We start from the raw sequence: 25,477 nt of genomic DNA, 5'->3' as shown, positions 1-25,477 counted from the left end.
ATATATATATATATATATGTATGTTTTAGTTTTCTTTGGTATGTGGCTTGGTATTCAGCTGAGTGTTGTAATGTCCAGTAAGATGTATTAATGTGTAAAAATGTAATATTGTGACCTAAGCACATGTGCAAGCACACGGACACACACACACATACATACATAAGGCAATCCAGGACAAGGAATGAAGACCCCTGCAGAGGTGAATAATGTGGAGGTCAGTAGCCACAATGGGATTTCTTCCTCTGAGACTCAAAGTATGCACATTGCCCCACTCCTCTTCTTCATCATTGCCTCCAATCCTCCTCATCCTGCTGCTGTTCTATGAGCAACTCCAAACTGTGAATGAAATAAACTTTGCTTTTAGAAACTGTGAACAAATATACTTAAGATGATGAGATAAAAACACTAAGAGTATTTGTTTGTCTTTTGGCAAACTCTTGTCTATGAAAACCTTTTGCCACTCTTGGGCAGTCACATACAGGTTTTGAGTGAAACTTACACTAAATCTTTTGTATCTAAAGAGAATTAATATTGTTTGAGGTTGCAATGGTGCTGGGTCTTGCACATTACGGTTTATTAATATTAAAATTGCAGATCAAGATATAATCTATTTTCTATCATATAATGTTGATTATAACACTTATCTGAGGCTTGACACTTACTAATAATGATGATGATGATGATCACTATAACAGCTATCAGGATGGCCCACATCTGGACAAAAGGGAGTACAGAGTTAATATTCATTCAAACACAAGTGTTTTGAAACTACAGCTGCACAAAATATTGTTTGAGCACTGGTTTGCAATGTAGGAGGCAAATGAACTTGATGTTCTCTACAATTTAAAGAGTACCAGACACACAAAGGTGTGTGGTAAAACGCAATTCACATTTGCACAGATTGGAACAAAACATGAACTCAGCACCTAGCACAACAATAGATAACAAGAATACCTCTCAAATACAGACAAAAACCAAGCTTGTAACATTCACAAAAAGAGGTAAGATCAGTGCAGGTTGAGTCTCAACAAGATGACAGGAGTGCAAATTAACAGTGCTATTCAAGTCATCTGTTGACCATGCCTGTATTTTTCATATAGCAATATATGTGGCAGGGTTACGAAGAATTTCAATGTCAGTTTTTTCTAGTACCATGCAGTCCAAGCTGAAACTTGTTAAAAATCGTTCATGTTATCATAAAAAAAAAAAAAAATCAAATAATTTCTCTTAAATATAAGATCATGTGAAGATGAAATGTTAATCATCTCTAGTGGAGAACGAGTCTGGTCAAATGAAAGTTATCAGTAGGGAAAGATTAGCGAATTGTGGACTAAACTGCGCTTAGTTACCTTGCAGTTCTTCCACCAGTACTTTCTTTTCAGCTTAGCGGCACTGGTTTCAAACTGGGAGGCTCCAGCCTGCAGTGCATCTGCTCGGTCATCCAATTCTGACAGTTTCTGATCACGCTCCAGCACTTTGTCCACATTGACACGCATAATATCCACCACCTATGCAAAACAAACAAAACACAACAACAAATAAACACTTGCTAGGAGTTCAGTTCTTGTACATTACTTTTAAATGTTGTGAATGTTAAATATTAATTTGTTTTTAAATTAGATTTCTTTTTAACTATAATTACTTGTGCTTTCTTTTTTTCCCCCCATTGGGTTTTATAATACATAAAAGAACACACAAAAAAAAGGTTTGGGACTGTACAATTATATCTTTCACATAAAATGATGACACAACACTTTCAAATGCAAAGTAACCTCAGGAAATATTACATAACACCCCAGGCAGTCATGAGGTGTAAGGAAAGGTGAAAACACCTGAGTTCATCTACAGTCAAAACAAACCAAGCATACATGTTCACAGACAGTCTCATGGAATACATGTAACCCATATGCTCCACTGATCCACAAACCCCTCTGCAGCCCCTCCCTTCAGACGGTGCAACATAGTAGAGGAGTGTAGGCTAATGCAGGCCCATGCAGGCCTTACATAACCATGGAGACGGTGATTACATAAATATCAGACAGCCAATTGGAGACTCTGTGTGACATGACGAGGTTAAAGTTCTACGTGGGAGGGGCAAACCTCAACTGAGAAGGAAAAAAAGAAACAACAGTACTGGCAATTATTGGTGAGACTTGCCAACCGTTTTACTTTATATCCTCACTAACATGGTTCTGATTAGTTTCTTAAAAATAAAAAAAAGTAGCTGCCTCTGAAGGTCTTTTGGCATATCAAGTGTCACGTGGAGGTTGACTATTAGAGCGAAACGTATTCCATTTGGTGAGTCACGGCAGTCCTGCCAGGGGTTATGTAAGTTTCTGCGCTAGACTGAACCAAGAAGGCGGGTGGGGGGGGGGTAAGGGTTCGAGGAGGGCTGCCAGATGACACAAGAAATACCACTAGGAAAGATACACATTTTAAGATTCCTGTTCAAATATAGCTGCAAACAATGGTCAAGACTTGGAGCTTAAAATATGGCATTTCAAAAACCATTCTAGCTTTCTTTAAGTCTCAAAGCCAAGAAGTTTTACTCTAAACTAGTTGGATATTCTGGTACATTCATACTGGCACTGTTTAGTCAGCTTGAAACAAACCACTTGGACAGAGAGTATGATCTGTTTGAAGGAGGGATGCTCTGATACTATTTTTTGTGGCGGATGCATGGAGTTTAGGTATCTGCCCATCCCAAATGCCGATTTGATACCTGTGTTATTAAGAAGTCTATTAAATGTATACTCTAAATTACATTATCGATTTTGAAGTATGATATTATTACATAATTCACATATTTATATGATTTATGTTTTACATGAAAACGATGATTGGGCCAGAGTTTTTATATTCTATATAATCTTTATAACAAACAATCATTTTTAGACTTTATTACCATTTGGATAATGATTACTTTGATAGCCCTGCTTTTGCTAATGGAAACAGAAAGGAGATAACAATAAAAAGATTTTAAAATGATACTTTAAGTTCAATGTCTGGTAAAAACTTAAAACAGCATCTTACCTCATCCACCTGGGCCTGTGTCTGTTGCAGACGCTTGTTGCTTGACCCCGCACCTGAACCTTCTGGACCGAGAGATGACCTAAAAAAAAAAAAAAAAAAAAAAGGAGGAAACTCTCACTTAAATTTTAGCATCCTGTACAACATATGGTCAATTCAAGAAAATAATATCCTAAAATGATTTTACACTGAAAAGTAGCACTACAGAGCTAAAATGAAGCCATCACTTTCATGAGAGCCAGTGTGTACATATCTATCTATCTATATATATATATATATATATATATATATATATATATATATATATATATATATACACACACATATACAGTGTGTGTACAATTATTAATGCTTGTATGCATGTATATATAAATTTATAGTTGTTTTTGTAGTTCCTTTTTATATCTCTTTTTTAGCACTGGGAAGGCTTGCACTTCCAACTTCATTGTACCCACATATAATGTCAATAAAAGTTTATTTTATTCGAAGCTGGTTTTACAAAAGAAGCAACTGTACTGCAGTTCGCCTCCAAACCCACTCACTTCTATCCGTTGTGCACCATAAGAAAGCAGCACTAGTGTGAAACTGGGAAAAGTGCAAGGATGTTGAGTTGATGTTGAGTTGAGTTCAAGTCAAATCAATGTGGGCTTAGTGCTGTGTGTTGACAATGGGTCCATTGAGGGAATCTGGCAGAACTCAACAAGTGTCCCAGCTCATCCAAACTGCAAAACTTTGTATAGAATGAACAGCTGTTTTAAGTTGGTTCTTATTTTCCACGGTCACTTCAACTATGCTGTCAAATATATTATCCCAACTTTGTTGTAAACAATCTGATATAATCTGAAACCTATCTTCTGCCCCCTGGTGGAAACCTTTTTTACTACAATAATTCTTACACATCACATAAACTGTAAATACATGGGTTTTTTTTTGTTGTTGTTGTTGTTGTTGTTGTTGTTGAAGGGTTATGTAAATACTTTAGATAAAAAAAAATCTAATTTAAAATTATTGAGATGCTTGACATTTTCAATTGACTTTGAAATTTTGTAAAGATTTTTCATAACTGCAAACCACAACCTACCAGGCTTGAATGATAATCTCTTAGAGTCTTATATTCTAATGTGTGTCTTCCTAAACATTTTTGGCAAACTGCTAAATAAGGATATAAATAGAAACTCTGGACACACCAACTTTTATTCATTGTTTTTTGTTGAATTTATGTGCATTGCTGACTTTTAAAAGGTTGATATACCTTTCAATGCCCCTTTTGCAGCAGTTTTCTACTGCCACCCTCTGACCTCAGACAGCATTGCAATGCAATTGTGTCACCTATATGGCCATTCAAAAGGATCACTAAAATCTGAAGGAAGAATTGAAGGAGTTTAATGTGAGAATTATACAATAATTATGATGGTTTTGTATAATATAAACATATGGAAGCTTAGTGAATGTACTTAGTTTAAGCCCCGTTAAGACTAAACTTATTATGTGAGACAGGTGCTACATGCATCAACCAGGCACTCCCACACTTTAGTGAAAGGCAAACAAAATATATAATCCTCCCTATTCAGAACATCCTTCATCATCATACCTTTGTTAAGTGACACTACAAACAAACTACTCTGAGCTAATGCTGGACAGATCAATCTACAGTATGATAACCTTCGTACAATCGTGTCATTGTGAGACTGAGATGTAAAGAGTTGTCAGTCAAGTTTGCAAAATGTAGCTGAGGGATAGTGCAAAGGATTCGATTAACAATGAACAAACAAAAACATAATCTAAATTACAGATGCACTGGCTTAAGTAAGAGTCAGTCATTTGTTGACAGTCTGGTTTAGCTGTGTGTGACATTTAAAATGATCATAACAGTATGCCATAAGATCAGAAAGCAATTTTATTGGCAGAAAAAGTTCGGCTTTTCTCCTACAAATCAATTAGCAACATAAAACATCCTGATATTATACATCAACTTTGTCTTCTTGCATGTATGGCAGTAGGATGTCCTCATTTTAAGACTAGTATGATTAAGCTAAAATGTGCCTACGTTTGACATATGCTGCATATTTGTTTTCTGAGCTGTCAAAGACAAATGAGGAAACTGCAAATGTTACAAAGATGCATTTCCCTAAACTCTAACCAACAGCTGTCTTTTCCAAAATTTATGTATATTCACAGGTCTAAGCCTTTTTGTTGTTACTGTTGATTGATTAAACACAGAAATAAACAAGGAGTTTATTGTTAATGCTTTTGTTTACAAATGACAACGGCTAATCTATGTGATGCCATATAAATAGCTCAATAAAGCATATCGAAGTTATATCCCAACTGGTTTCATACAACTCAATAGCTTGCAACTAAAAAAAACTACTAGAAGTGCTGTATGTTAGTATTTTAGATAAAATGATAATACGCAATAAGCAGCTTGGTATTATATAAAAAAAATAAGCCATCCATTAATATGAAAAGTGTACTTCACATTTCCTGCATTCTTTTTTGTAGGGTTGGGACAATATGCTTTCGTCCCGATGCGATTCCGATTTTTTGGGTGCCGATTCCGATTTAAATTGCAATTATCAGGATACTTCAAAATTGCTGATTTTTGTGGATTAAAAACAAAAAAGACTTTTTTTACTCGTCATTTTTCTTAATTTCAATTACGAAAAAACAACACAGTAACCAGACCATCTTTCTGCTGCTATAATGCCCAAGAAGAGAAGTAAAAAGATTGATAAAACTAATTAAAATGACTAATAAATTAAATAATTAATCTTAGAATGGAATATTTTTTATTTGTGAAAAAAGTTTTTTTTTTTAAACAAAAAATCTATAATAAAATTGTGAAGTAAAAATCCCACTATTCTATTTTCCCACCCTTACTTTTTTGTGTCAGCAAGTGTTGGTTCTAAATATCTTTTTCTTCTCTCAGAGATTTTTTTCCTTGATTGCCTGAGATTTGACCGCTAAGGCTACAACTTAAAGCTGGGATAGGTAATCTTCCTCAGAGACTTTCCTCTGGGTGAAATGGTTCCTTGTCCTGATAGTAGTACATACATTTTATAATCATAAACAGTAAGACATATAGTTTGACCCCTTAGTTTACTGTAAATCTGTAAAAACTCTGACCAATCAAAACGATCATGCCGAATTAAAGTTGTTCATTAATTATATTTTGGAAGCTTCTTCATGGCTGAGAAAATACAGGAAGGATTTCTCCGACCCGACTCGGTTTATTTGCCTCCTCCCGCTAAACAGAGATAATCGTTGGTGGAAAAAGCAGTGAACTAGAAAAGCAATCGCAGAGTGCAAACTTCCGCCACGGCTTTTAAAATATTCCTGAATCCAGGCGGTGATCCGGTTCGCTACCAAAATTAAATCCATTCTTCCTTTTTTCTTTCCAACAACTCCAAAAAAATGGAATTAAAATCCATCCACAACTTTCTGAATTATCTTGAACACAATCAGATAAAAACATAACTTTCTTGGTGGAGGTAAGAAAAAAGCCTGGGATCATGCAAGTAGCAAAGTCAGACAGGGAGGAGCCAAGACAGTGCGCTACTTTTAGATCTTGCTAGCTCCCAAACATTACCTACCCCAGCTTTAACAAGTAGTGATTGATTTTAAAAATACTATGCAGTCTAACAAAGTTACACCTGTTTCTGCAAGAAGTGAAACAGAAAAGTGTGGGAGGAAAAAGCAAACCACTTCACTAGTAAGGTTGTTGTGGTAAAATAGCTGCACATGGTCCACAAAGCTGCTCTACTTGACAATAACAGCTCCACCCCCTACCCCACTTACTGATAAATCAACTATGTTGCCAATAATCAAGAGAGGTTGTTTGGAACAGACTTGGGTAGGGCGGCTTGGAGAGGGAGAATATGTACTTACACTGAAATAGTCGCCAGGAAAAGGAAAACATTTGAGGAATTGTAGCTGCACATACACATCAGTGCACATACTGCAGTTATGTGTTAAAAGTCTTTCATGTAATCTGCAAACTTTCAACCCCCCTCAACCAACTTGAGTCTTTAAAGTACAGCTTCCCTGAGGGTAAAATCTACCACTCTGGAGAGAAGTGGTGAGTTAGAGAAAACTCAACAAACTTGTTACTCAATAACTTAGAAGCTTTATAGTGTAAATCTAAACTATGAGGTGAGCATAATTGTGCATTTTGAAACTTCAATAAGAACGAGGTAGGCGCCAACTTCCCCATGACCCTCAGATGGAATAAGCAGAATAAAACAATGAATTAACTTAGAAATGTTTCCATGTGATTCATTCATAACAACTGCAGTTACTTATATTGGAGCAAGTTTAGAACTTGAATAAATGTACTTATAACTAACATAATTCCTTTGAAATAATACATAAAGGTAATTTAGCCTGTGGCAGACCATTTGAGGTCACCAAGCACCTCAACTAAAATGACTTATATGGTGATGGATACAGTTTATCTAAACTGCATTTCTCTGGAAGAGAGCGGTAACTGGCTGTGGCTGTACAATCAAACATGAATATAAAGGCAAAAACATATTGAAAATAGTGATCAGTGGAATTTTCAGTGAAAGTAGGATTTGTTGAGACCAAATAGTGCAATTCCCCTTAAATAAAACAATTCACCTTGTGCTTACCAGCTTACTATACCTCTGCATATATATATATATATATATATATATATATATATATATATATAAAGGGTATGAATAAATATGAGCACAACTGTGTGTGTGTGTGTGTGTGTGTGTGTGTGTGTATGTATGTATGTATGTTCATACCCTTTCATTTAAGAAGGGAAAAAACAACTGCCTGTGAAATTAGCTAAAGTTAGAAATTAGTTGAAGTAGTAAATAAGAAAATTTATGAATATCATCAATTATTTTCTAATTCTGGTTTAATAGAAATATCTTTTTAAAAAGCAAACAATTAAGATAATTGATTACATATTACATCACTCATAAACTAATATTTTGTTGAACAATCCCTTAATGTTTCCGCTACAGTCAGGTATTTTGTCCCACTGTTCAACAGAAAAATGCTCTAATTTGTCCAGGACCAATTTGTTTGGGTTTTTTTTTTTCTTTCTTCAACTTAATTAAATGAAAAACCAGTATCTTTTTTTTTTTTTTTTTTTTTTTTTTTCCCCCTAAATTATATTTTTGCAAATCTTTAGTTATTGTTCCTTTTGTAAGTCTCCGGTTATTTGAGTGACTGTTGTAAATTCAGTTTCTCTTTAATGAAAGGGTATGAATACATATGCGCAACACTGTGTTTATATATATATATATATATATATATATATATATATATATATATATATATATATATATATATATATATGCGAGTCTGTAAAAAGGACTGACTGGTTGTTATTAGTTTATCCACCCATCTGTGCCATTATACCAACAATAGTGTAAATCCTGCCTAAATTTCCGGTGTCGGATAAAGATGCCCGAAACGAATTTGCTGAGTTTTTAAATATTTGTGCCAGAATCGTATTGAATAAAAGAATAGATTCAGGCCATAATAAACCACATTACCAAGCTTATTTGAAGCAGGGCCAACCCAATGGAAAACTCAGACCAAGAGGGGGGAAAGTAACTTATATTCAATCGTCCAACAGTTAATTATTTCACTGCTGTGTACGTTGTAAAGTTGTTTGTATATGTTTTAACAGTTCAGTTAACCAATAAAGGGAGGATCATATATAGTTTGTGGTGGGCTAAGTTGGAAAGCTTTTGAGGTAGCATTGCTAAAGCTAACTTAGCCTAGCTAGTTGGAAAAACGAGCTAAAGGGCTAGCACTTGTTGCAGGCTAACAGTAAAGTTTTGGGCGTTGTTTTTTGTAATCGCGCATTACCATAGATCGGAGATACAGTTTCTTTTAAAGAAATCTTTTATAAAAGTTTACGTAAAAAAACAAGTGACTTACATGGTGAAAAGATTTTTGTTTGAACAACACCTCCGCGGTTTCTTGTTAGTAAAGTGTCAAGCCCGTAACAGCTAGTGCTGTCGTTTCAGATGCTGCCTTCGGGACAATCGGAAATGGGAGCTTTCAGGCGCAAGTGAGGGACAAACACCCAAATAAGATCGATAAAAAATAATAAATAAATAAAAAAAATGCGGGCAGGTTTATATTCTTAACGGTTTCACGATGTTGCATCAATATAATATAATATGTAGCATGCAAAAACTAATAAATAAAACTTTTGGAACACTTTGTTCAGATTCATTATTTTGTGTGACCAAATATTTCGTTGTATGAATTCGATTATAATACACGATTTTATTTGTTAAATTTTGAGAAAGTGGTTCTGTTTTAATAAATAGTTCAGGTTGTCAGATTGTAAAGTTCGTAAAAGTACTTTCACAGTAAGAAGATTAGCACAGGGTGAACATTTGAAGACAACATTAAAGAGACAGAGGCTCATATCCTGTAGCTCCCCAACCCCCTTACATATCTAACATTTTTATCACATTACACTGTGACACTAAAGGCAGTTCAGCAAGTTGCTGCTTTAACTTATCGAATTAAGATGTAAGGCTTTGAATTTGACCATTTTGTGCCTTTATTGATTTTATTGTCCGTGTGAACGGTAGAAATGCGAGAGAAAGTAGCCATAAGCCCGTGATCAGCATGTGACAGGGAACAAAAACAAATGTCTGTTTTCAGTGTCTTTTCAACTCTCTAATGTTTCATTCAACAGTCAAATAATTATGTTTATAGCTGAATCTTCACAGGATAAATTTTCATTTTTTTAAAAACACCACAGATAATATTTTTTTTAAATATTATTATTTTATTAAATGATGCAGGTTATTGTTCATGATATGATTTGTACAACAGCCACTGTGTTGTGAACCCAGAAACAATAAAAAAGGTTTAGTAAGTTATAGTAAATACCTATTTACTCACAGAGAGACAGCAAAAGCAAAAAAAGAACATCCAAAACTATTTCAAAATCTGGATAAAAAAAACAAAGAACAAACAAAACGTGACAGAAGCACCAAATAACACATTAGAAAATCACTACTCTACAAAATCTAAATAATTTAAATATATTTATATTTTGGGGAATCTTGCAAATAAATGTTCTGCCCCATTACAAATAATAATTTTTAAAGTACAAAAACAAAGAGAACTCAGAAATCAGTCAATCGCCAGGTTTGTTAACATGCATGAATTAATATATTAAGCTAATAAAATCCTTGAATAATGTGAGGGGAAGTATTCAGAGTGTTGGGTGACTCAGTGTAGGAAGATTTTTGTCTAGCATACAATACAAAAAAGATACTTAGTCAGTAACAAATAAGCTTTTATGAAAATTATTAGTTGAACATTTGCTACATTGAACTTATTGTGAATGAATCTAACAATAGATTAGAAATATTTCCAAATGTAATCTGAAATATACTTACAAATGTAATCCATTTTTATAAACAATAATGTAACCCCATTGTTGGTAATGGGTATCAATTTTTACTATATATAGCATTTATATATGTAAGTATATTTCTTATCTTTGGGAGTTAGACATCATAACTTAAGACTTATTCAATATATGAAAATGATGATAGAAGGGAAAATGTTCCCAGTTTATTTTTACATAATAAACTGATATGCTGCTATTTTTACTTCCAGTAAGGAATAATACTCAGAAAATATCTAGAGATAAGAGATGCGCTACACTCCTTATCAAATCAGGCTTCTTTATGTAGTTCAACTTACAGAGACGTCATCTTTTAATGTCAAAAGTTCGGACTTCATCTTGATGAGTGTACAAGTATAATTATTTATCTGTATATTTTTTTTGTTGTTTCTCCACTCGGGTACAAGCAAACAAAGTTGAACTGGTACCAGGATGCATTTGGGGAGCAGAATTTTTCATCTGGTGTACTCCAGCTTGGCTACATTCCAGATCCTTCATCCACCATCGCTTCCCTTGCATGTGTCTCAGGTTTCTGCCAGAGCACAGATTTGAAAGGAAATAGCATCAAATGATAAAATAAAAGATTTCAATCTGTAAGCTTCTTCTCGGAATTTATGATTCAGTATAAAACTATTACAACTTACATTGTTTATTTCTTTTTTGACAGCAGCTCCATTGTACAGCAAAACTGAACTCTCCTCCTGTAAACCACAAGTTAAATGCATTACTGCAAGCATAGCATAGATTTTCACAGTAGTTTTCCCTTCTTATGAAAACTCACAGTAAAACAACAAATCATGTACCAACAGAACCACATTCACCCTCTGGTTATTGGCTATGTGATATGTGCAGCAGGTGCACTAAGTAACAAAGTCAATGTTAATGTCTTTGCAAACTTGGTATGTAGGAACACAGTAATGGTAAACGCTTCACTGACACGGTTGACTGAGTTTCACCTTTAACAGAGGAGCACTTCTCAGCTCTTAGTCTGCTCTCTGGATGCAGTCTTTGTTCGTGATGTTTAGTTACATGTGGATAGAATCTCACTGTGCAGACATCCAGCTGCTCAAACAGGGACACCTTTCACTAAAACTCTCCTGTTGAGGATGTATACAGTTACTGACACTTACACTTGTAAAAAAAAACAACAAAAAAAAAAAAAACCTTTTAGCCTGAATACGTTGTACAAGTCTTTGCATTTCCAATATAATTTAAATGTAAAATATTTCAATATATAATAATGTGATGAGAGTGTAAAGGTAGTTTATGTCAAAATTCATTGAAAACTCAGTTGATGTCTCATTAATTATAAGAAGAAATGTAGGAATTTTTCTTTTAGTACTGGTAAAAAATATTCTAACACATTATGCAATATAGAAAGTTGCATAGCTGTGGACCTCTTATGTGTCTATTGGTATAACTACAAAGGAAAACTGAATGGTTTATTTAGTTGTTTTACAGACAATAGTAACTATTATTCGTGATGCAGTTTATCAGCCTAACAACTGAAAAGACATGGTTGGGTTTCCATGTCGAGCACGTACACAGTAGAAGCTGGTTTAAATGCAAACTGTAACTGTAAAATCAGAGTATATATGCTTACTTACATATCCTACATTCACTTCCATCACCTCTCCAGTCTCGCTGACCTCTGTGCTGCACCCTCCAGGAAAACACTCCAGTCCACGCCTTTCTCTTATTTTCTGCAGGAAGTCATATGCAGTAGATTTTTCCAGCAGAGCTACCAGATAAACAGGATGACACAGATGCACTAATTTTAGCACAGCAATAAAGCTGAAAGAATTGAATTCCTCATGAAACATCTTTCAACTTATAAAAGCTCACCTCCTTCACAAATGTAGGTAACCAGGAGCATCGCAGCGAGCAGTTTTACAGCCATGCCCTCGAACAGAATCAGATTATCACACTCTGGAATACTGTGTTCCTCCTGTGGAGTTGACTTCATGCACTTTTTGTTTCAATTCCCCCCGCCCACCAATGTCCCAGTGGTAGTCTCATGGGGTCAACAGGCATCAGGTAGATTTGTGGTGAGGAGCGACAGAGGGAGCAACGGCATGAAAGAGATCATCAGAAGTTTCCATAGACCCATACTGTTTCATGTTTGAAAGTCTAAACATAAAAAGCCAAAATTCAATCATTTGCATCTACTACAATACGGGATTGATAATAATACAAATGAAAAAGAGCAGTTGAAGCAGGTATTCAAGCTTTCAAAAAGGATGGAAAGCAGTTGTTGTCAATATACTGCATCCAAGAGCTTTTCGACCCATTACATGAACACATATTTTCTCATGATATAGTTTTTCCACAATGCTTTTAGTGTATAATACAAGCAGAAAGAGATCTTCTTATCAATAAAATTCAAGTAAATGAGCAGAGAACATGTGGATATCTACATAGTGTTTTTTGCTTGTGATAAGTAATAATAATAATAATAATAATGATGATGATGATGATGATAATAATAATAATAACAATAATAATAAAAATAAAAAAAAATAAAATAATAATAATAATAATAATAATAATAATAATAAAAGTCACAAGCATGTCAAGTTATGAAACATTGTAAATGGCTGAACAAAGAGAGTAGTAAACAGTATTGACCTCGGCTGAAAGTTCATGATACTGGAATACTTCAAGCTTTAGAAACAAATCAAATCAAATCAAACTTTATTTATAAAGCACTTTTTCTCCAATAAAATGCAACACAAAGTGCTTTACATGATATAAAAACACAACAAAGAAAAATTCATCAGCCCCTCCCTTCTCACTTTTAAACGCATAGACACTCATACACACACCCAAATAACATTAATTTCCAACACTACTCTTAAACATCACATATACACCTACCTAGTTATTTATTGGTGAGCACAGATGAGCCTGGTAAGAAACACCATAGCAGGAGCCATCTGCACCAGGAGTCAACCAGACCACAGTACCAGGGGCACCATCACGGTCACCAGTCAAAAGACTGGGCCAAGGCGCCCCCACAGCCATAGCCATTATGACACCCAGTGCAGAGGGCTCCCTCTGAGGAAACACCCTGGAAGACATCCTAAAAATGATAAAATACATTAAATGAAAAATAAAATAAGATAGTAGTAATAATAAAACAATAAATATTTCAAGTAAAAATAATATAACAAAGATTATAAAAGCAGATAAAAAAAAGAAAAGAAGAAGAAAAAAATCAATAAAAAAGAATTAAGTACAAATAAATAAATCAAATGTCCAGACTAATGTAGTAAATACTAAGTAAAAGCCAAGTTAACAACAAATACTTTCTAATACAAAGGTCCTTTCAGGAAAATGAAGCATGTGACAACAACACTTTGTGGACTAAAAGCATTTATTCAGACAGCCCATATGTTCCTCGTGCTGAACAGGAGGGGGCGCCACATTCATCCGACGTATCCGGAAGTTGTTTCGCAATCTTGATCGATTTTTGAATTTGAAGTTTAGCTAGCTTAGTAGCGTTAGCTAATGTTGGAAACCCAATAATTCATCAGCTGCGTGACAATGGCTGATGTAAAAGAATGAGGCAACGTTGAAAGGATTCCAGGTTTTCACGATGAGTTAACTTTAATGACGGTATTTTATCAGCCTTTAGCTACTCGCCTCAGTAAGCTAACGTTAGCTTTGGTGCTAGTTTAGCGTACACGTTTTCAAGCAACATTCGCAAATATGCTATCAATTAATTATCTCGGGACGTCGCAGTTTACCTGTCTATGAAAGGTAACACCCGCAATTATATACTTGCATGCTATTGTTGAGCACTTAACGATATTTTCCCTACTATTTTACGGTAATAATTGTAGCTGTAAAGGGAAAGTGAACAGTTTTGTAACAGCTGTCTAGTCGTATGTTAGTACGGGCCATCATATTAGACCAACACAGACCTTCATACCCAAATATTACACGTGGCTATTTTTATTATGATATATTCTATTTCACATTTTTAGATTTGAAGGGTATTGAAATGATATGTAACCTTGTAGGCCAGTAAGTAGGGTGAAAGGAGTTGTTATTGATTGGGATCAGAATTCTGGCTTATACTGGACATTTGTGTGTTAGATTTAGTTTTACTATGAGCTCCCTGTCAGCCCACCCTCTGGCCTCAAGCTCCTCATGCAGGACACTACCCGGAGAGGGTAATCAGGTACAAAAAAAAAAAAAAAAAAAAAAAAAAAAAAAAAATAAATATATATATATATATATATATATATATATATATATATATATATATACACATAACATATTTGAATCAAATAAATATTTTCAATACTAAGTAGTGGCATTGTTACTTGACCAGGTGCAACCAAAGGCCCCTCTCCTGCAGATTCTGCGTGTTGCTGGAGCTCAGGAGGATGTTTTCACACTCAAAGAGGTGAGCTGTCTCATAAAATGTCAAGAACTGCTACAGTCTGCATCACTTGTTCATTGCCTTGTATTACTTGAAAAGCTGCAGGATCATTTTTTGCTACATTTTTAAAAAAAAAAATTGTCTTGTCCAGCATTCAAGCAAGCAGACTGATGTTCTGGATGCTACTGAGCAAATTTATTTTGCCAAGGGAAGCTTTGATAGACATAGTGATCCCCTTGTATTTCTGGATTCTTATTTTATTTTTCTATTTGTTTTGGATTATTGTTCGCATTACAGAGTTTATGCTACGCCTGCGTCTCCCTTTCTGCATTTTAATACATAGCTCATAATGTTAAAATTGTGCACTGTGTGGCTTTTATAACTTTTTTTTTTTAATGCAAGGCATTGTAAATGTACCAACAAAGCATTGCTAAACTGCTATGTTGTAAATTGGGGAAAAAAGAAGAAGCTATTTGTAAATCCTTGTGCACACTTTATAATTATTTGGTATAACATCAGCCTAATTTCAAATTAGTGTGAAAATATTATCAAATCTTTGTTAGATTTACTGGAATATCTAATATCTCTTGAGTTTCATGCAAGTTTTAGTACAGCAATGGCCGTTCTCTGTGTAATACAGAAGTTTAGTCTCTTGACAAGTACAAAAAAAAAAATAACTGTCCCTAAAAGTAAATTCATTTCAGCACCTCTGCAAAAAAAATAAAAAAAACCCCAACTTTTTATTCAATTTACTTGTATAGGTGATGCACTACTTGGGTCAGTACATCATGGGGAAGCAACTGTATGACAAACAGAGGCAGCACATCGTCCACTGCCAGGATGATCCTTTGGGAGAACTGCTAGAAGTTGAGAGCTTCTCTGTCAAAAACCCAAGGTATGATCTCACACCAACAAACAATCCTTCTTGTTGCTTATAAGCAGCATTGCAAGTCTATACTGCATATTAACATTTTTAAATTTAAAGTTTATTTTAAACTTTTCTTATTTTGCAGCCCTGTATATGAAATGCTCAAGAAGTACCTGGTTGTGCTTGGTTGTGCTGGTAAGTAATTGTTGCTTTTAGAGTTTTAAATTTGATCCTTTTTTATGTTTTTGTAAAGCAAAATCATCAAATAATTGATAGATTGAACATTTGTGGTGCATTGAAAATCACCAATCTTTATTTGATCCTTGTTTTTTTTTCTTTTTTTTAAATTATTATTAATTCCCTATTTGATTTGCATCTTACCAGAGTTTTGAAGAGAAGATGAATGGGCAGACTACAGCTGATCATTTTTGTCTATATTAAGTGTAATATTTCCTCTTATATGCACATTGTGAGCACTTATGACCCTTCTTGCATTGCCTGAGGATGCAGGGATTTTTTTTTTTTTTTTACATTCAAGAGGAACACAAGTTTTTCCAGCTTGTTCTTCAAATCCAAAAGGGCCTCAGTGAGAGTGTGCAATGCTATAATTAAAAGGGGGGCTGTCCTTTTGTCTGTTACTGTCTCATTTGAAATGCAGACGCTGCAGAGAATCTTTCTGTGGGCCGTGAATGTGTAGAGGGCGGAGTGGAGGATCGTGGTCAGGTAAAGCTGAAGCATGGTGCTCAGAAGAAACAGAGACCCTCATCTTTTTCACCTCAGTGCACACAACACTAATGGACTTGAAGGTGCAGGCTAACTGCTAGGGGTTCAGATTATATGATCTATCAACACATTATAGTTTCACATCACACCTTTGGATATTATCTCTTTTAGCTGTTTGTGTCTTTTAACCAGTAAATAGTGCTGTAATAATAAATTTACTTAGTTCTTATCTAATCAATTTCATATTCTAAGCACATCTTATGAAGTATATTGATATTTGATACATACTTTCAGTTTGGATCGATGCTTATTGATATTTGATCATTGAATTGTTGTATCCTTCTAGAACAGTGTATTGTTACACCTCCAAAGACTGCACAGCTTCTCGAATATGAATGCTTTCCCTGGCATATCTGTAGTTACTTGAAGTTTATTTCAGTAAGTTGTGCACCTCTAAACTTGTGTGTACTGAGGAGGATTGAGTTAAAGTCTGCTGTCTTCGTTCGTGTACGTTTGTACAGAGTGGCACCGTCTCTGTACAACCCCATCCTTGGTTTAACCTGGTGGGTTTTATAGCACCTTTTTGCGACCCACCAGCTCCACCCGGTGGATGGGGGGGCAGAGTCACTGTCTCTGTCTGTCTCAGAGTTCTCTTCTCTGATCCAAACTGGAGGATCTCAGCTCCTGATCAGCCACGGGCCTTTATAACCCTGAACTTCTTTACCCATCCCTCTTTTCTTTTCATCCCCTCCTTTTCTATTTTCTGTTTTTGTTATGTGTTTTTTTTATTTTAGATCTTTCACATTAATCTCTCGACGATAAATCTTTTTCTGTTTTTCTTTATTAATCAAAAGAATGATGGCATTTTGAGTTGCTACATGACCGACTTTCACTCCATTGAGTCTTCAGATTTGGAGATTGCATTTGGAGGGTCAAAATGCTTTAAATTGTGATGCATCAAGTTATGTCATTTTTCTTCTGTGGACTTCCATGCTTTTAGTATGAGGGATGTTGTCTTTTTTCCCTAAAGAAATTTCTAAATAAATAAATTATAAATAAATAAGTAAATAAATTATGAATAATTATGCATTTCTGAAGTAATAAAATTTTAAATAATTGAATTTATTGTCTGTCCTGCTTTGTATTTTTTGTGGAAACACAATGAATTAAATACCCTTTTTCACACATGAGCTTTATGTGTTAATTAGTACGCTTCTTTTAGTTTTGGTACTAAATTGTATATTTAAAGATCTTTGACCCCCCCCCCCCCCCCCCCCCCACCCGACCCGTTGTCTTTTTTTCCCCTTTACCACTACCCCAGAACTAGAGGCCATCTTGAAAAGGAGCTGAGAGTCCTCCATGTGCCCAGTCATGGCTCTGCTTTCTAATTTTCTTGTCTGAAATCTCTCTGTAGATATGTGGAGGTGTAGTCAAAGCAGGAACGATGGCCGGCAGTGATGGGCCTCTCCTGCAGACACCCTCCCAGAGACGTCCTCGGGAGCCAGATGACGGTAAGCAGTCAGTGATGTACTTAGTATGCTCAAACAATTTCTGTTATGTTAAGCTTAATTTAACTGTTAAAAACCTCTTCAGAGTCTCTTGAAGGACTACCACGCTCAGCCTGCAAGCGCCCCAAACTGGATGTTACTCTGGAGGAATGGGATCTGTCTGGCCTGCCTTGGTGGTTTCTGGGTAATCTGCGTAATAATTACAGCCGGAGGAGCAACGGCTCAACTGATATCCATACAAACCAAGTAAGACAACTGATATGTTGTTAGAAAATCCTCAGATTCTCTCACCCCCTTATTCATCATATAGCAGCCCTGTGTTGCATCAAAAGATTATGCAGACAGAGAAATAAACTGAGCGACAGAACCCCCCACAATCTCATTATCAAAGAAAAATGTTGCTCTTTAGATGAGAGACGGAGTTAGTATCCAATGTTTTAGACATTAATTGTCTAATTTGATCTTCATATATATGAATGGGGCAGATAAAAATGACAATGGTAAACTAACCCTAACCCTGACCACATATATATGATGTTTGGCACTTTAAAGCTATCATATAACCTAAAACATAACATTTTCAGCTGATTAAAAAATGGGCTGCAGCCCTTAGTCCGTGGAATCAGGTAAAAAATGCAACTGGTTGATGCTTGAGATGGTCCTTGATAGGGCTGTGACGATAGCTTTTGTCCCGATTCGATTTAAATTGCGATTCTCACAATTCTTTGATATTGCTAATTTTTGTAGATTAAAAGCAAAAAAAAAAAATGTATAAAACTTATTTTTTTGCTCGTCATTTTTCTTCATTTTAATTGGGAAAAACAACACAGTAGCCAGACGATCACTCTGCTGCTATTATGCCCAAGATGACAAGTCAAAAGATCAATAAAAACAATAAAAATGACAAAAATTAAAAAAAAAAATTATATATATTTATTTGGGGGGAAAAAAAAAAAAAATCAAATTTTTTTAAACAAAAAAGCGATTTTAAAATTGTGCAGCAAAAAAATCCTGATTTTCGATTCGATTTTCCAACCCCTAGTCCTTGACGTGTTTTGACACCACTGGAATGCAGAACCACTACTTTTGTTTAGGGTTTACCATGAAGCCTGAGCTTGTTGTAAATTCTTCTGCTAGAATCAAACTCAAAATTGACATAAATTATGTAGCTTCTTACTTTTTTAACAAGTGACATTTTATTTGTACTATTTCAATTGAATTTATGGTTTCAATGATTTAGGAATAATTAGGTCCTGTTGTGTTTTAATCGCAGACAGTATTTGCGTTTTCCAAATCGGAATTTATATTGCGGTTGAAACTGGAGTGTAATGGTGGGTGGTAGTCTGACTGATGAGTCAGCTGTCTCTTGCACAGGAGGAGGACACAGCCATAGTGTCGGACACTACAGATGACCTCTGGTTCCTAACGGAGGGTGAGAGTGAACAGGTGAGCGTGGAAATGAAAGAAGCTGCGCTGGAAGAAGGAAGCAGAGGAGAAGGGGAAGGTTCACTCGAGGATGATTATGGTGGAGGGAAGGAGGAGAAGGCAGATCGAGAGGTAGGAGCTTCTTTGAAATTTTATCTTCATTGAGTCCTTGTTGTTTTACATTCACTAGATATAAAATATGTGTAGTATGCCAGAGCTCTCTTCATAGATTTAGTTAAACAGGGGATCACGTAATAATCTCAGTTCAACTTACAGATGTCCCAGTTTTTCCTCCTTAAAAGTTTTCCTGGGGGATAACTTGGAAGCCCATCAGCTAAATAACGCCTCCAACAATTTTTTTCTGTGGGAAGCATGAACAAAAAAGGAATTTCCCCGTATCAGTGTACAGTGTATATTGTGTGTGTGACAAATAAACAAACAGTATTTGGAATAGCTTTGCAGAATGTTATTCCTCATGACTCATTCTACCTTGTTTTTCTTAAACGTCATCAAGAATAAAGTCAAAAGCCCCAAAATATTGGGTAAAGTTCTGATCGGAAGTGGATATTTGTACCTCTGATTGGTTAATTGGTACTTAAATCTTTAAATCTTGATCTCGAATCAAGGAGCATAAAATAACTAAATAACCAGTTACATTATCAGTTTATACCATCAGGCTTGCAGATGATACAATTAACACAAGTGACATTTGCGTAGATGCAGGAGGAGCCGGATGAAGACTCTCAGTGTTTGAGTGATGACACTGACACAGAGATCTCCACACAGGTCTGTATGTCTGCACATGTAAGGTTGTCTACTTAATTATAACTGCAAAGACTTAAGTTTTCATCTCTTTTGTTTCCCAGGATGCGTGGCAGTGCACAGAGTGCAGGAAGTATAACATACCTCTCCAGAAGTACTGTGTTCGCTGTTGGGCTCTGCGGAAAAACTGGTACAAAGATGTCCCTCGACTTGCTCATTCCTTATCTGTCCCTGACATCCCAGCATGTAGGTCTCTCACCACCCATGATGAAGACGACGACAGTGACACAGGGATTGATGTCCCAGATTGCACCAGGACAGTATCTGATCCTGTTATCCTGCCTTCCCACTCCACTGCTGATCGACCACTGCCCACTATGATTAAGGGTAAAGGCAAAGGCCTGCGGCCCTCTAGCTTTAACAGGGATGAGCAGTTATCAGAAGGAGAGAGTCAGGAAAATCTTGGTATGGAGGTTGAAGAAGTTCGACCCGAGGCACTGTTGGAGCCTTGCAAGCTCTGTCGAGTGCGACCACGTAATGGCAATATAATACACGGACGTACAGCTCACCTGCTCACCTGTTTTCCTTGTGCAAGGAGGCTGCATAAGTTCCAGGCTCCTTGTCCAGGTTGTGGAAAGATTATTCAGAAAGTTATTAAGATATTTATCCTTTAAAAAGCACAAATGGAGACTGTTTATGTTCTGGGACCTTAACCAAAATGAAAACAGGTAAACAGATTCAACAAATCAGCTGCATGGTCATAAATACCCAAACTCAAGACATGCACCTCACAAACACAGAATCTACAAAGGTATGCATAAAACATGGCACTTGGTGGAGATTGCTCTTGTTTACCAGGCTTCTTTTGGGTCACACCATCTTTAAATGTTGTTGGATAAAACCCTAAACAAGAATTTATCATACCACATGTTGGTTTTGCTACCATACTAAAATAAAGGGACAAGTCAGAAGTATTTATTTATTTATTAAATTCTCACATAGGAGTGCATAGCGTGGATGATCTCTGTTTGATTTCATGAAGGCCTGTTTTGTTTGCTTATCTGTTTTGTTTTTCATGCTTTGTAAGTTTTAGTAATGTGTTACATTCATGCAGCGGCAGCTTTGAAAGATTTTTTTTTTCTTCCTTGAGCTGATTTTGCTTCAGAGATTGTCTGGACAGACATTTAAAAAGACCAATACTGAAATGTAAAAACAAGAAACGTTCTCTAAACTAGCAGTGTTGGCAACTGTTAGGTGCTGTAGCTCTGAAATATGAGTGATAAAAACAAGACTGAAGGAAGAGTAAATAAGAAAATATAATCTTTTCAGCTCCTTTAGACTTATGAACGCTTATTTCCAAACTTTAATACCTGTAAGTAAATGTGTGGTAACATACATGCATTGCTACTGACTTAAATAGCATTTCATTACAGAATTAAACCTGCTTGAGAATGTGCAGCTCAAGTATCTTAATGACATTTAGTTGGTAATTTGATGTTTGCGTTAAATGCCTAAAATTGCCAAATCTTTGATGACAGTGGTGCCTGCAGAATATTATGTCTGAATTGTTCATGTTAAAATATTATCCGTCAGTGTTCTCCGCATCCCAACACTTATGATAAATGAACACTTTATGTATGTTTGCTATATTATTTATAATTCAATTTTAATTTGAACATCTAAGATGCAGAAAAGTTGCACATGTAACAGAGGTCTAATGTTTGATTTATGATTTCATAAATGTGAGAGTTATGAGACGTACAGTACCTCAAGATGTCTGCAAAGTACTTAGGGAGAGTTTTATTTAAGCGTTCCACTGCCATAAATTTATTTTGAACTGGAATTTGTATTTAATTAGATTTTACTATATGGCTCTGCATTATATGAAGATTGTATCGCTCTTCCACATTGAGGTTTAATCTTTTATGAGTCTTTACAGATAAACACAACATCCTCTATATATTTCTCATATGAAAAATACTTGGTGACGGAAGGTTTTTGACTGTGTATTGTACAGATTGTTGATGGTTCTTTTTTCTTCATGCTTGCGCTTAAGCTTTTTACCACCAGGTGGAGAGAAATTTCATGCTTGTAACTATTGCTAACAGAAGCTATAAAGTACCAGTATACAGTATAATAAGCATATAAAGCATGCTTGCTGCCACTACTAGAGCCCACACAGAGCTGGTGGCACAGCTTTGCCATTTAAAAGCTAAACAAAGCTTGAATTGATCAGCATTAGCCTGCACCCAGAAAGTGAACAAGAGACAACCTCATGTAAATGAAGTATTGCATCATAGTAATACTGGTTCAGATTAATAGACCTAATTGTTGTAATTACTGATATTAATATAATGTGCTCATATATGGTACTTTTTTTTTTTAAATTGTTTTTGGTTTTATGTTTGTTGTGACAGATTGAGTACATGTTGTTTTGTTAAGCAATAAAGAGTTAAAAGTTAAGTGTTTTATTTGGTTCTCTTGCCTGCTACAGGGACAGTTGATATACAGTCCCTCCCCCCTGTAAGTATGTATGTGTGTGTTGACTCAAGAATAAGTCATAGTATGACAGGCCAGCTGTCATATGTCTTCTACTCCTTGATTGGGATCAGAATTCCCGGCACCTGCGACTCTCCCCTGCTTACTCACAGTTCCTCCGCTGCTTGCTCGTCTTCTGCTTATTTCTGTCCTGTTCTTGAGAAGTGGGGCAGACACACTGTCCTCTACTGTGTTTGAAGCTGCAACTCTGATGCAATCTAGCTGGTTTATAAATACTGCAGCTACTTAAGCTCAGGGTGTTATTTACGTACAGATTACTCATTAGGATACATTTCCTGTTTGTGGAAAGCCCCTTGTTAAGCTGCACCCTATCTGTAATCACACATGGATTCAGTGAGGAACCACATGTACGGTGGTGACGGAGAATACAGAAAGCTTTTTATCATATTCAGAACTTTTAGCAACTAATGTGTGCAGTTAAATTTTCTCTTAAGAATCTATCGATCGGGACATGATACCTAAAACCAAAAGAGTGACAGCTTGGTGATTAACTATTTATACTACTTGGAAACTATTCTGAATATTTTTTTTCCATTTCAGCTTGGTGGAAATATGCATTCTTGAGTTGTGCAGATGCTAAAAAGCACTGTATGTTGTCATAGGAACATCATATCAATGTGATTTGTACTAGGACACTAAATGTTTGTAACAACCAAAAAAGCTTCATCTCACTCTGTATCTAATTCTGCAATGGCACACTGCTTTGTCTGTGGCATCTGGTGCGTCACAGCATAAAGATGAAGAGTGGTGTAACACCCTTGGTGACATGGCATCCAGACCTTGGCAGCTCTAGAATGGCACAGCCCAGGGAGTGGTAGGGGAGCTGCATGTTTCCATGGTGACCGAACTTCCATTTCAACATCTAGGAATAACTTAACACATACTCTGTTCATCCTCTTTAGTATATAACATGCAGTACTTCCTACAGAAATGTCTTTTTACCCCACCTTTTTACGACTTCTTGAGTTTATTTGTGATTTTAAAACTCATTTATAAATATACATGTTATATTTAGATGTCACCAACTTCCTGTGTCCTTCATGTTAATGGCTCCGTGACAGCGTTCCCTAGTCTGTTTACCTTCCTTTCCTTTCTTCAGGTTGTGTGTCTGGATATCTGTAACTGTATCTGCATGGCCCGGACCTTTCCTTTCTCACCTCCGTTTAGACGCACACACACACATTCCCCTCTGTTGTGTCCGGCTATTTTGTTGCTCCAGAAACCAGGCCGCTAATTTTGTCCCATCGCTGACATGAGAGAAGGTCACAGAAGCCAGAGAAAAACAAAGCCAGGAAGATGGAAAAAGACAGTTTAAAATGAAAAATACAAACAAGGTAGATGGCGATGCGCCAAATGAAAATGACATGGCATCTCTTTTTTTTTTTTATTTGTATCGGGGAGTCTGATTTAAAAGCCCAAACTGAAAAATTTCCATAGTTTCTGCATAGAAACATAGTTTTTCCATTGACACAAATCTACCATCCCTCTGCGGGTATGTACAGGTGAATCATACTTCTTAAAGAAACTATGCTGAGTGTTATTTACACTTGGTAATGTCATGGTGTAAAGTGCCTTCAAATTAACTGGGTGGATTTTATGAGGGATCATTCAGATACCTTTCAGATTAATTGGAGTAAAGTGTCAGTCTCAAAGAGATTAATCCTCTTTGTGTTCCTGTACGTGATGCTTGCTTTGAGTATCATACAGCCAGTGGAATTATTGGAATATACAGTATGTCATGTAAATAATCTGGTTGTTTGTAGCAGTGGAACACAGGATATTTACCGTCAATAACTTTAGTGGGACCATGTGCTTCAAAGTATGCTGGTGGGAAGTGGGTTATGTACATGGGTATGAGGATGCATGTGTGTTTGTCTGTGAGCTCTGGAGCCTCGTGGTGAGTGGGATGCCAGTGAAGGGAAGGGCAACGGATAGCTCAGGGGCTCAGTCCATTCCTGTGATTTAACATGACACCACTTGCACTAAGACTGCGACAGCTGCATATTCACATGCCGGCCATTCTGTTTGTTGTAGGGGGGATTACTCTGCGATAAAAGCCCCAGTGAGCAGCAGCATGGCCGAGCTGCAGAACTACTGTTTCCCCCGCTTGACTTTAGAAAGCTTTCTCCAGGCCTCCAGAGCCTTGTGAAAACACAGGTGGGGCACTTCATTCTGAATAGGAATGAATGGGAGTATTCTCCTGATGATTAGCCGATCCGTAGTAGTGTCGCATCACCTTTAGGCATCAGTCAAATGGTTCGGCAGTGCAGCTTATGTAAGGGTCATTAGTCAACAGCACCAGTGGGGAGCAGTGGTGTGGTAATCAGATCCAACTGCTTGAATTAATCAATTTATTCTTTTTTATTTTCCAGGATTTTCAATTGATTTATTCTAATTCTGTTGCGTGTTTTGATTGTCTTTGAGCACAAGTAGACTGATTTATCATGTAAAATCACTGCAACCAGGAATCCATCACTGAATCCTTACATTAAAGGGTTCAGTGATGGATTTACAGTTATCATGGTGACTGTATTAAAACAGTATCTCTAAATGAAGGACTTGGGCAACCGGTCACTATGGTGACCGTGCCCTCTCTCAGAGGCACCTTACTAGCATATATTATTACTGCATGAATCCAGAGTTCAGGCAGAATATTGTAGAAACAACCAGCAATCCAGACCCCGAAATGAGATTTGGTATTTTTCATATTGAAGTATATATTCTTGACTGTTTTTTTTATTTTGATGTCAACATCCCTTCCCACTTCTGCTATAACAATGCACATC

At 36.1% G+C, this 25,477-nt stretch overlaps 2 protein-coding genes across 4 annotated transcripts; one reads left to right on the top strand and one right to left on the bottom strand.

Moving 5' to 3' along the window:
* Positions 1–24: 24 nt before the first annotated feature.
* Positions 25–9,056, bottom strand: vamp3 (vesicle-associated membrane protein 3 (cellubrevin)). 2 transcript variants are annotated; one of them, XM_079242908.1, is made up of 5 exons: positions 8,959–9,056; positions 3,034–3,112; positions 1,350–1,508; positions 659–714; positions 25–329 (listed from the first exon to the last, which is right to left on the bottom strand). In XM_079242908.1, coding segments are annotated over exons 1-5 (306 nt in total). In that variant the 5' UTR covers positions 8,961–9,056; the 3' UTR covers positions 25–319. The 2 variants fall into 2 exon arrangements, with proteins under 2 accessions (XP_079099034.1, XP_079099033.1); XM_079242907.1 differs by having other exon boundaries at positions 25–336; positions 663–714.
* A 4,866-nt stretch (positions 9,057–13,922) lies between these two features.
* Positions 13,923–22,558, top strand: mdm4 (MDM4 regulator of p53). 2 transcript variants are annotated; one of them, XM_079241959.1, is made up of 11 exons: positions 13,923–14,218; positions 14,558–14,642; positions 14,796–14,870; positions 15,608–15,741; positions 15,860–15,909; positions 16,373–16,437; positions 17,852–17,948; positions 18,031–18,191; positions 19,320–19,502; positions 20,088–20,156; positions 20,237–22,558. In XM_079241959.1, the coding sequence occupies exons 2-11, from the start codon at positions 14,571–14,573 to the stop codon at positions 20,804–20,806; spliced, it is 1,476 nt and encodes a 491-aa protein (XP_079098085.1). In that variant the 5' UTR covers positions 13,923–14,218; positions 14,558–14,570; the 3' UTR covers positions 20,807–22,558. The 2 variants fall into 2 exon arrangements, with proteins under 2 accessions (XP_079098085.1, XP_079098084.1); XM_079241958.1 differs by having other exon boundaries at positions 19,305–19,502.
* Positions 22,559–25,477: the final 2,919 nt, after the last annotated feature.

Source organism: Telmatherina bonti, assembly GCF_933228915.1.
Source record: "Telmatherina bonti genome assembly, chromosome: 6".
Taxonomy (NCBI): Eukaryota; Metazoa; Chordata; class Actinopteri; order Atheriniformes; family Telmatherinidae; genus Telmatherina; species Telmatherina bonti.
Note: the sequence above shows the minus strand (reverse complement) of the source record. Positions and strands in the feature narration are given on the sequence as shown.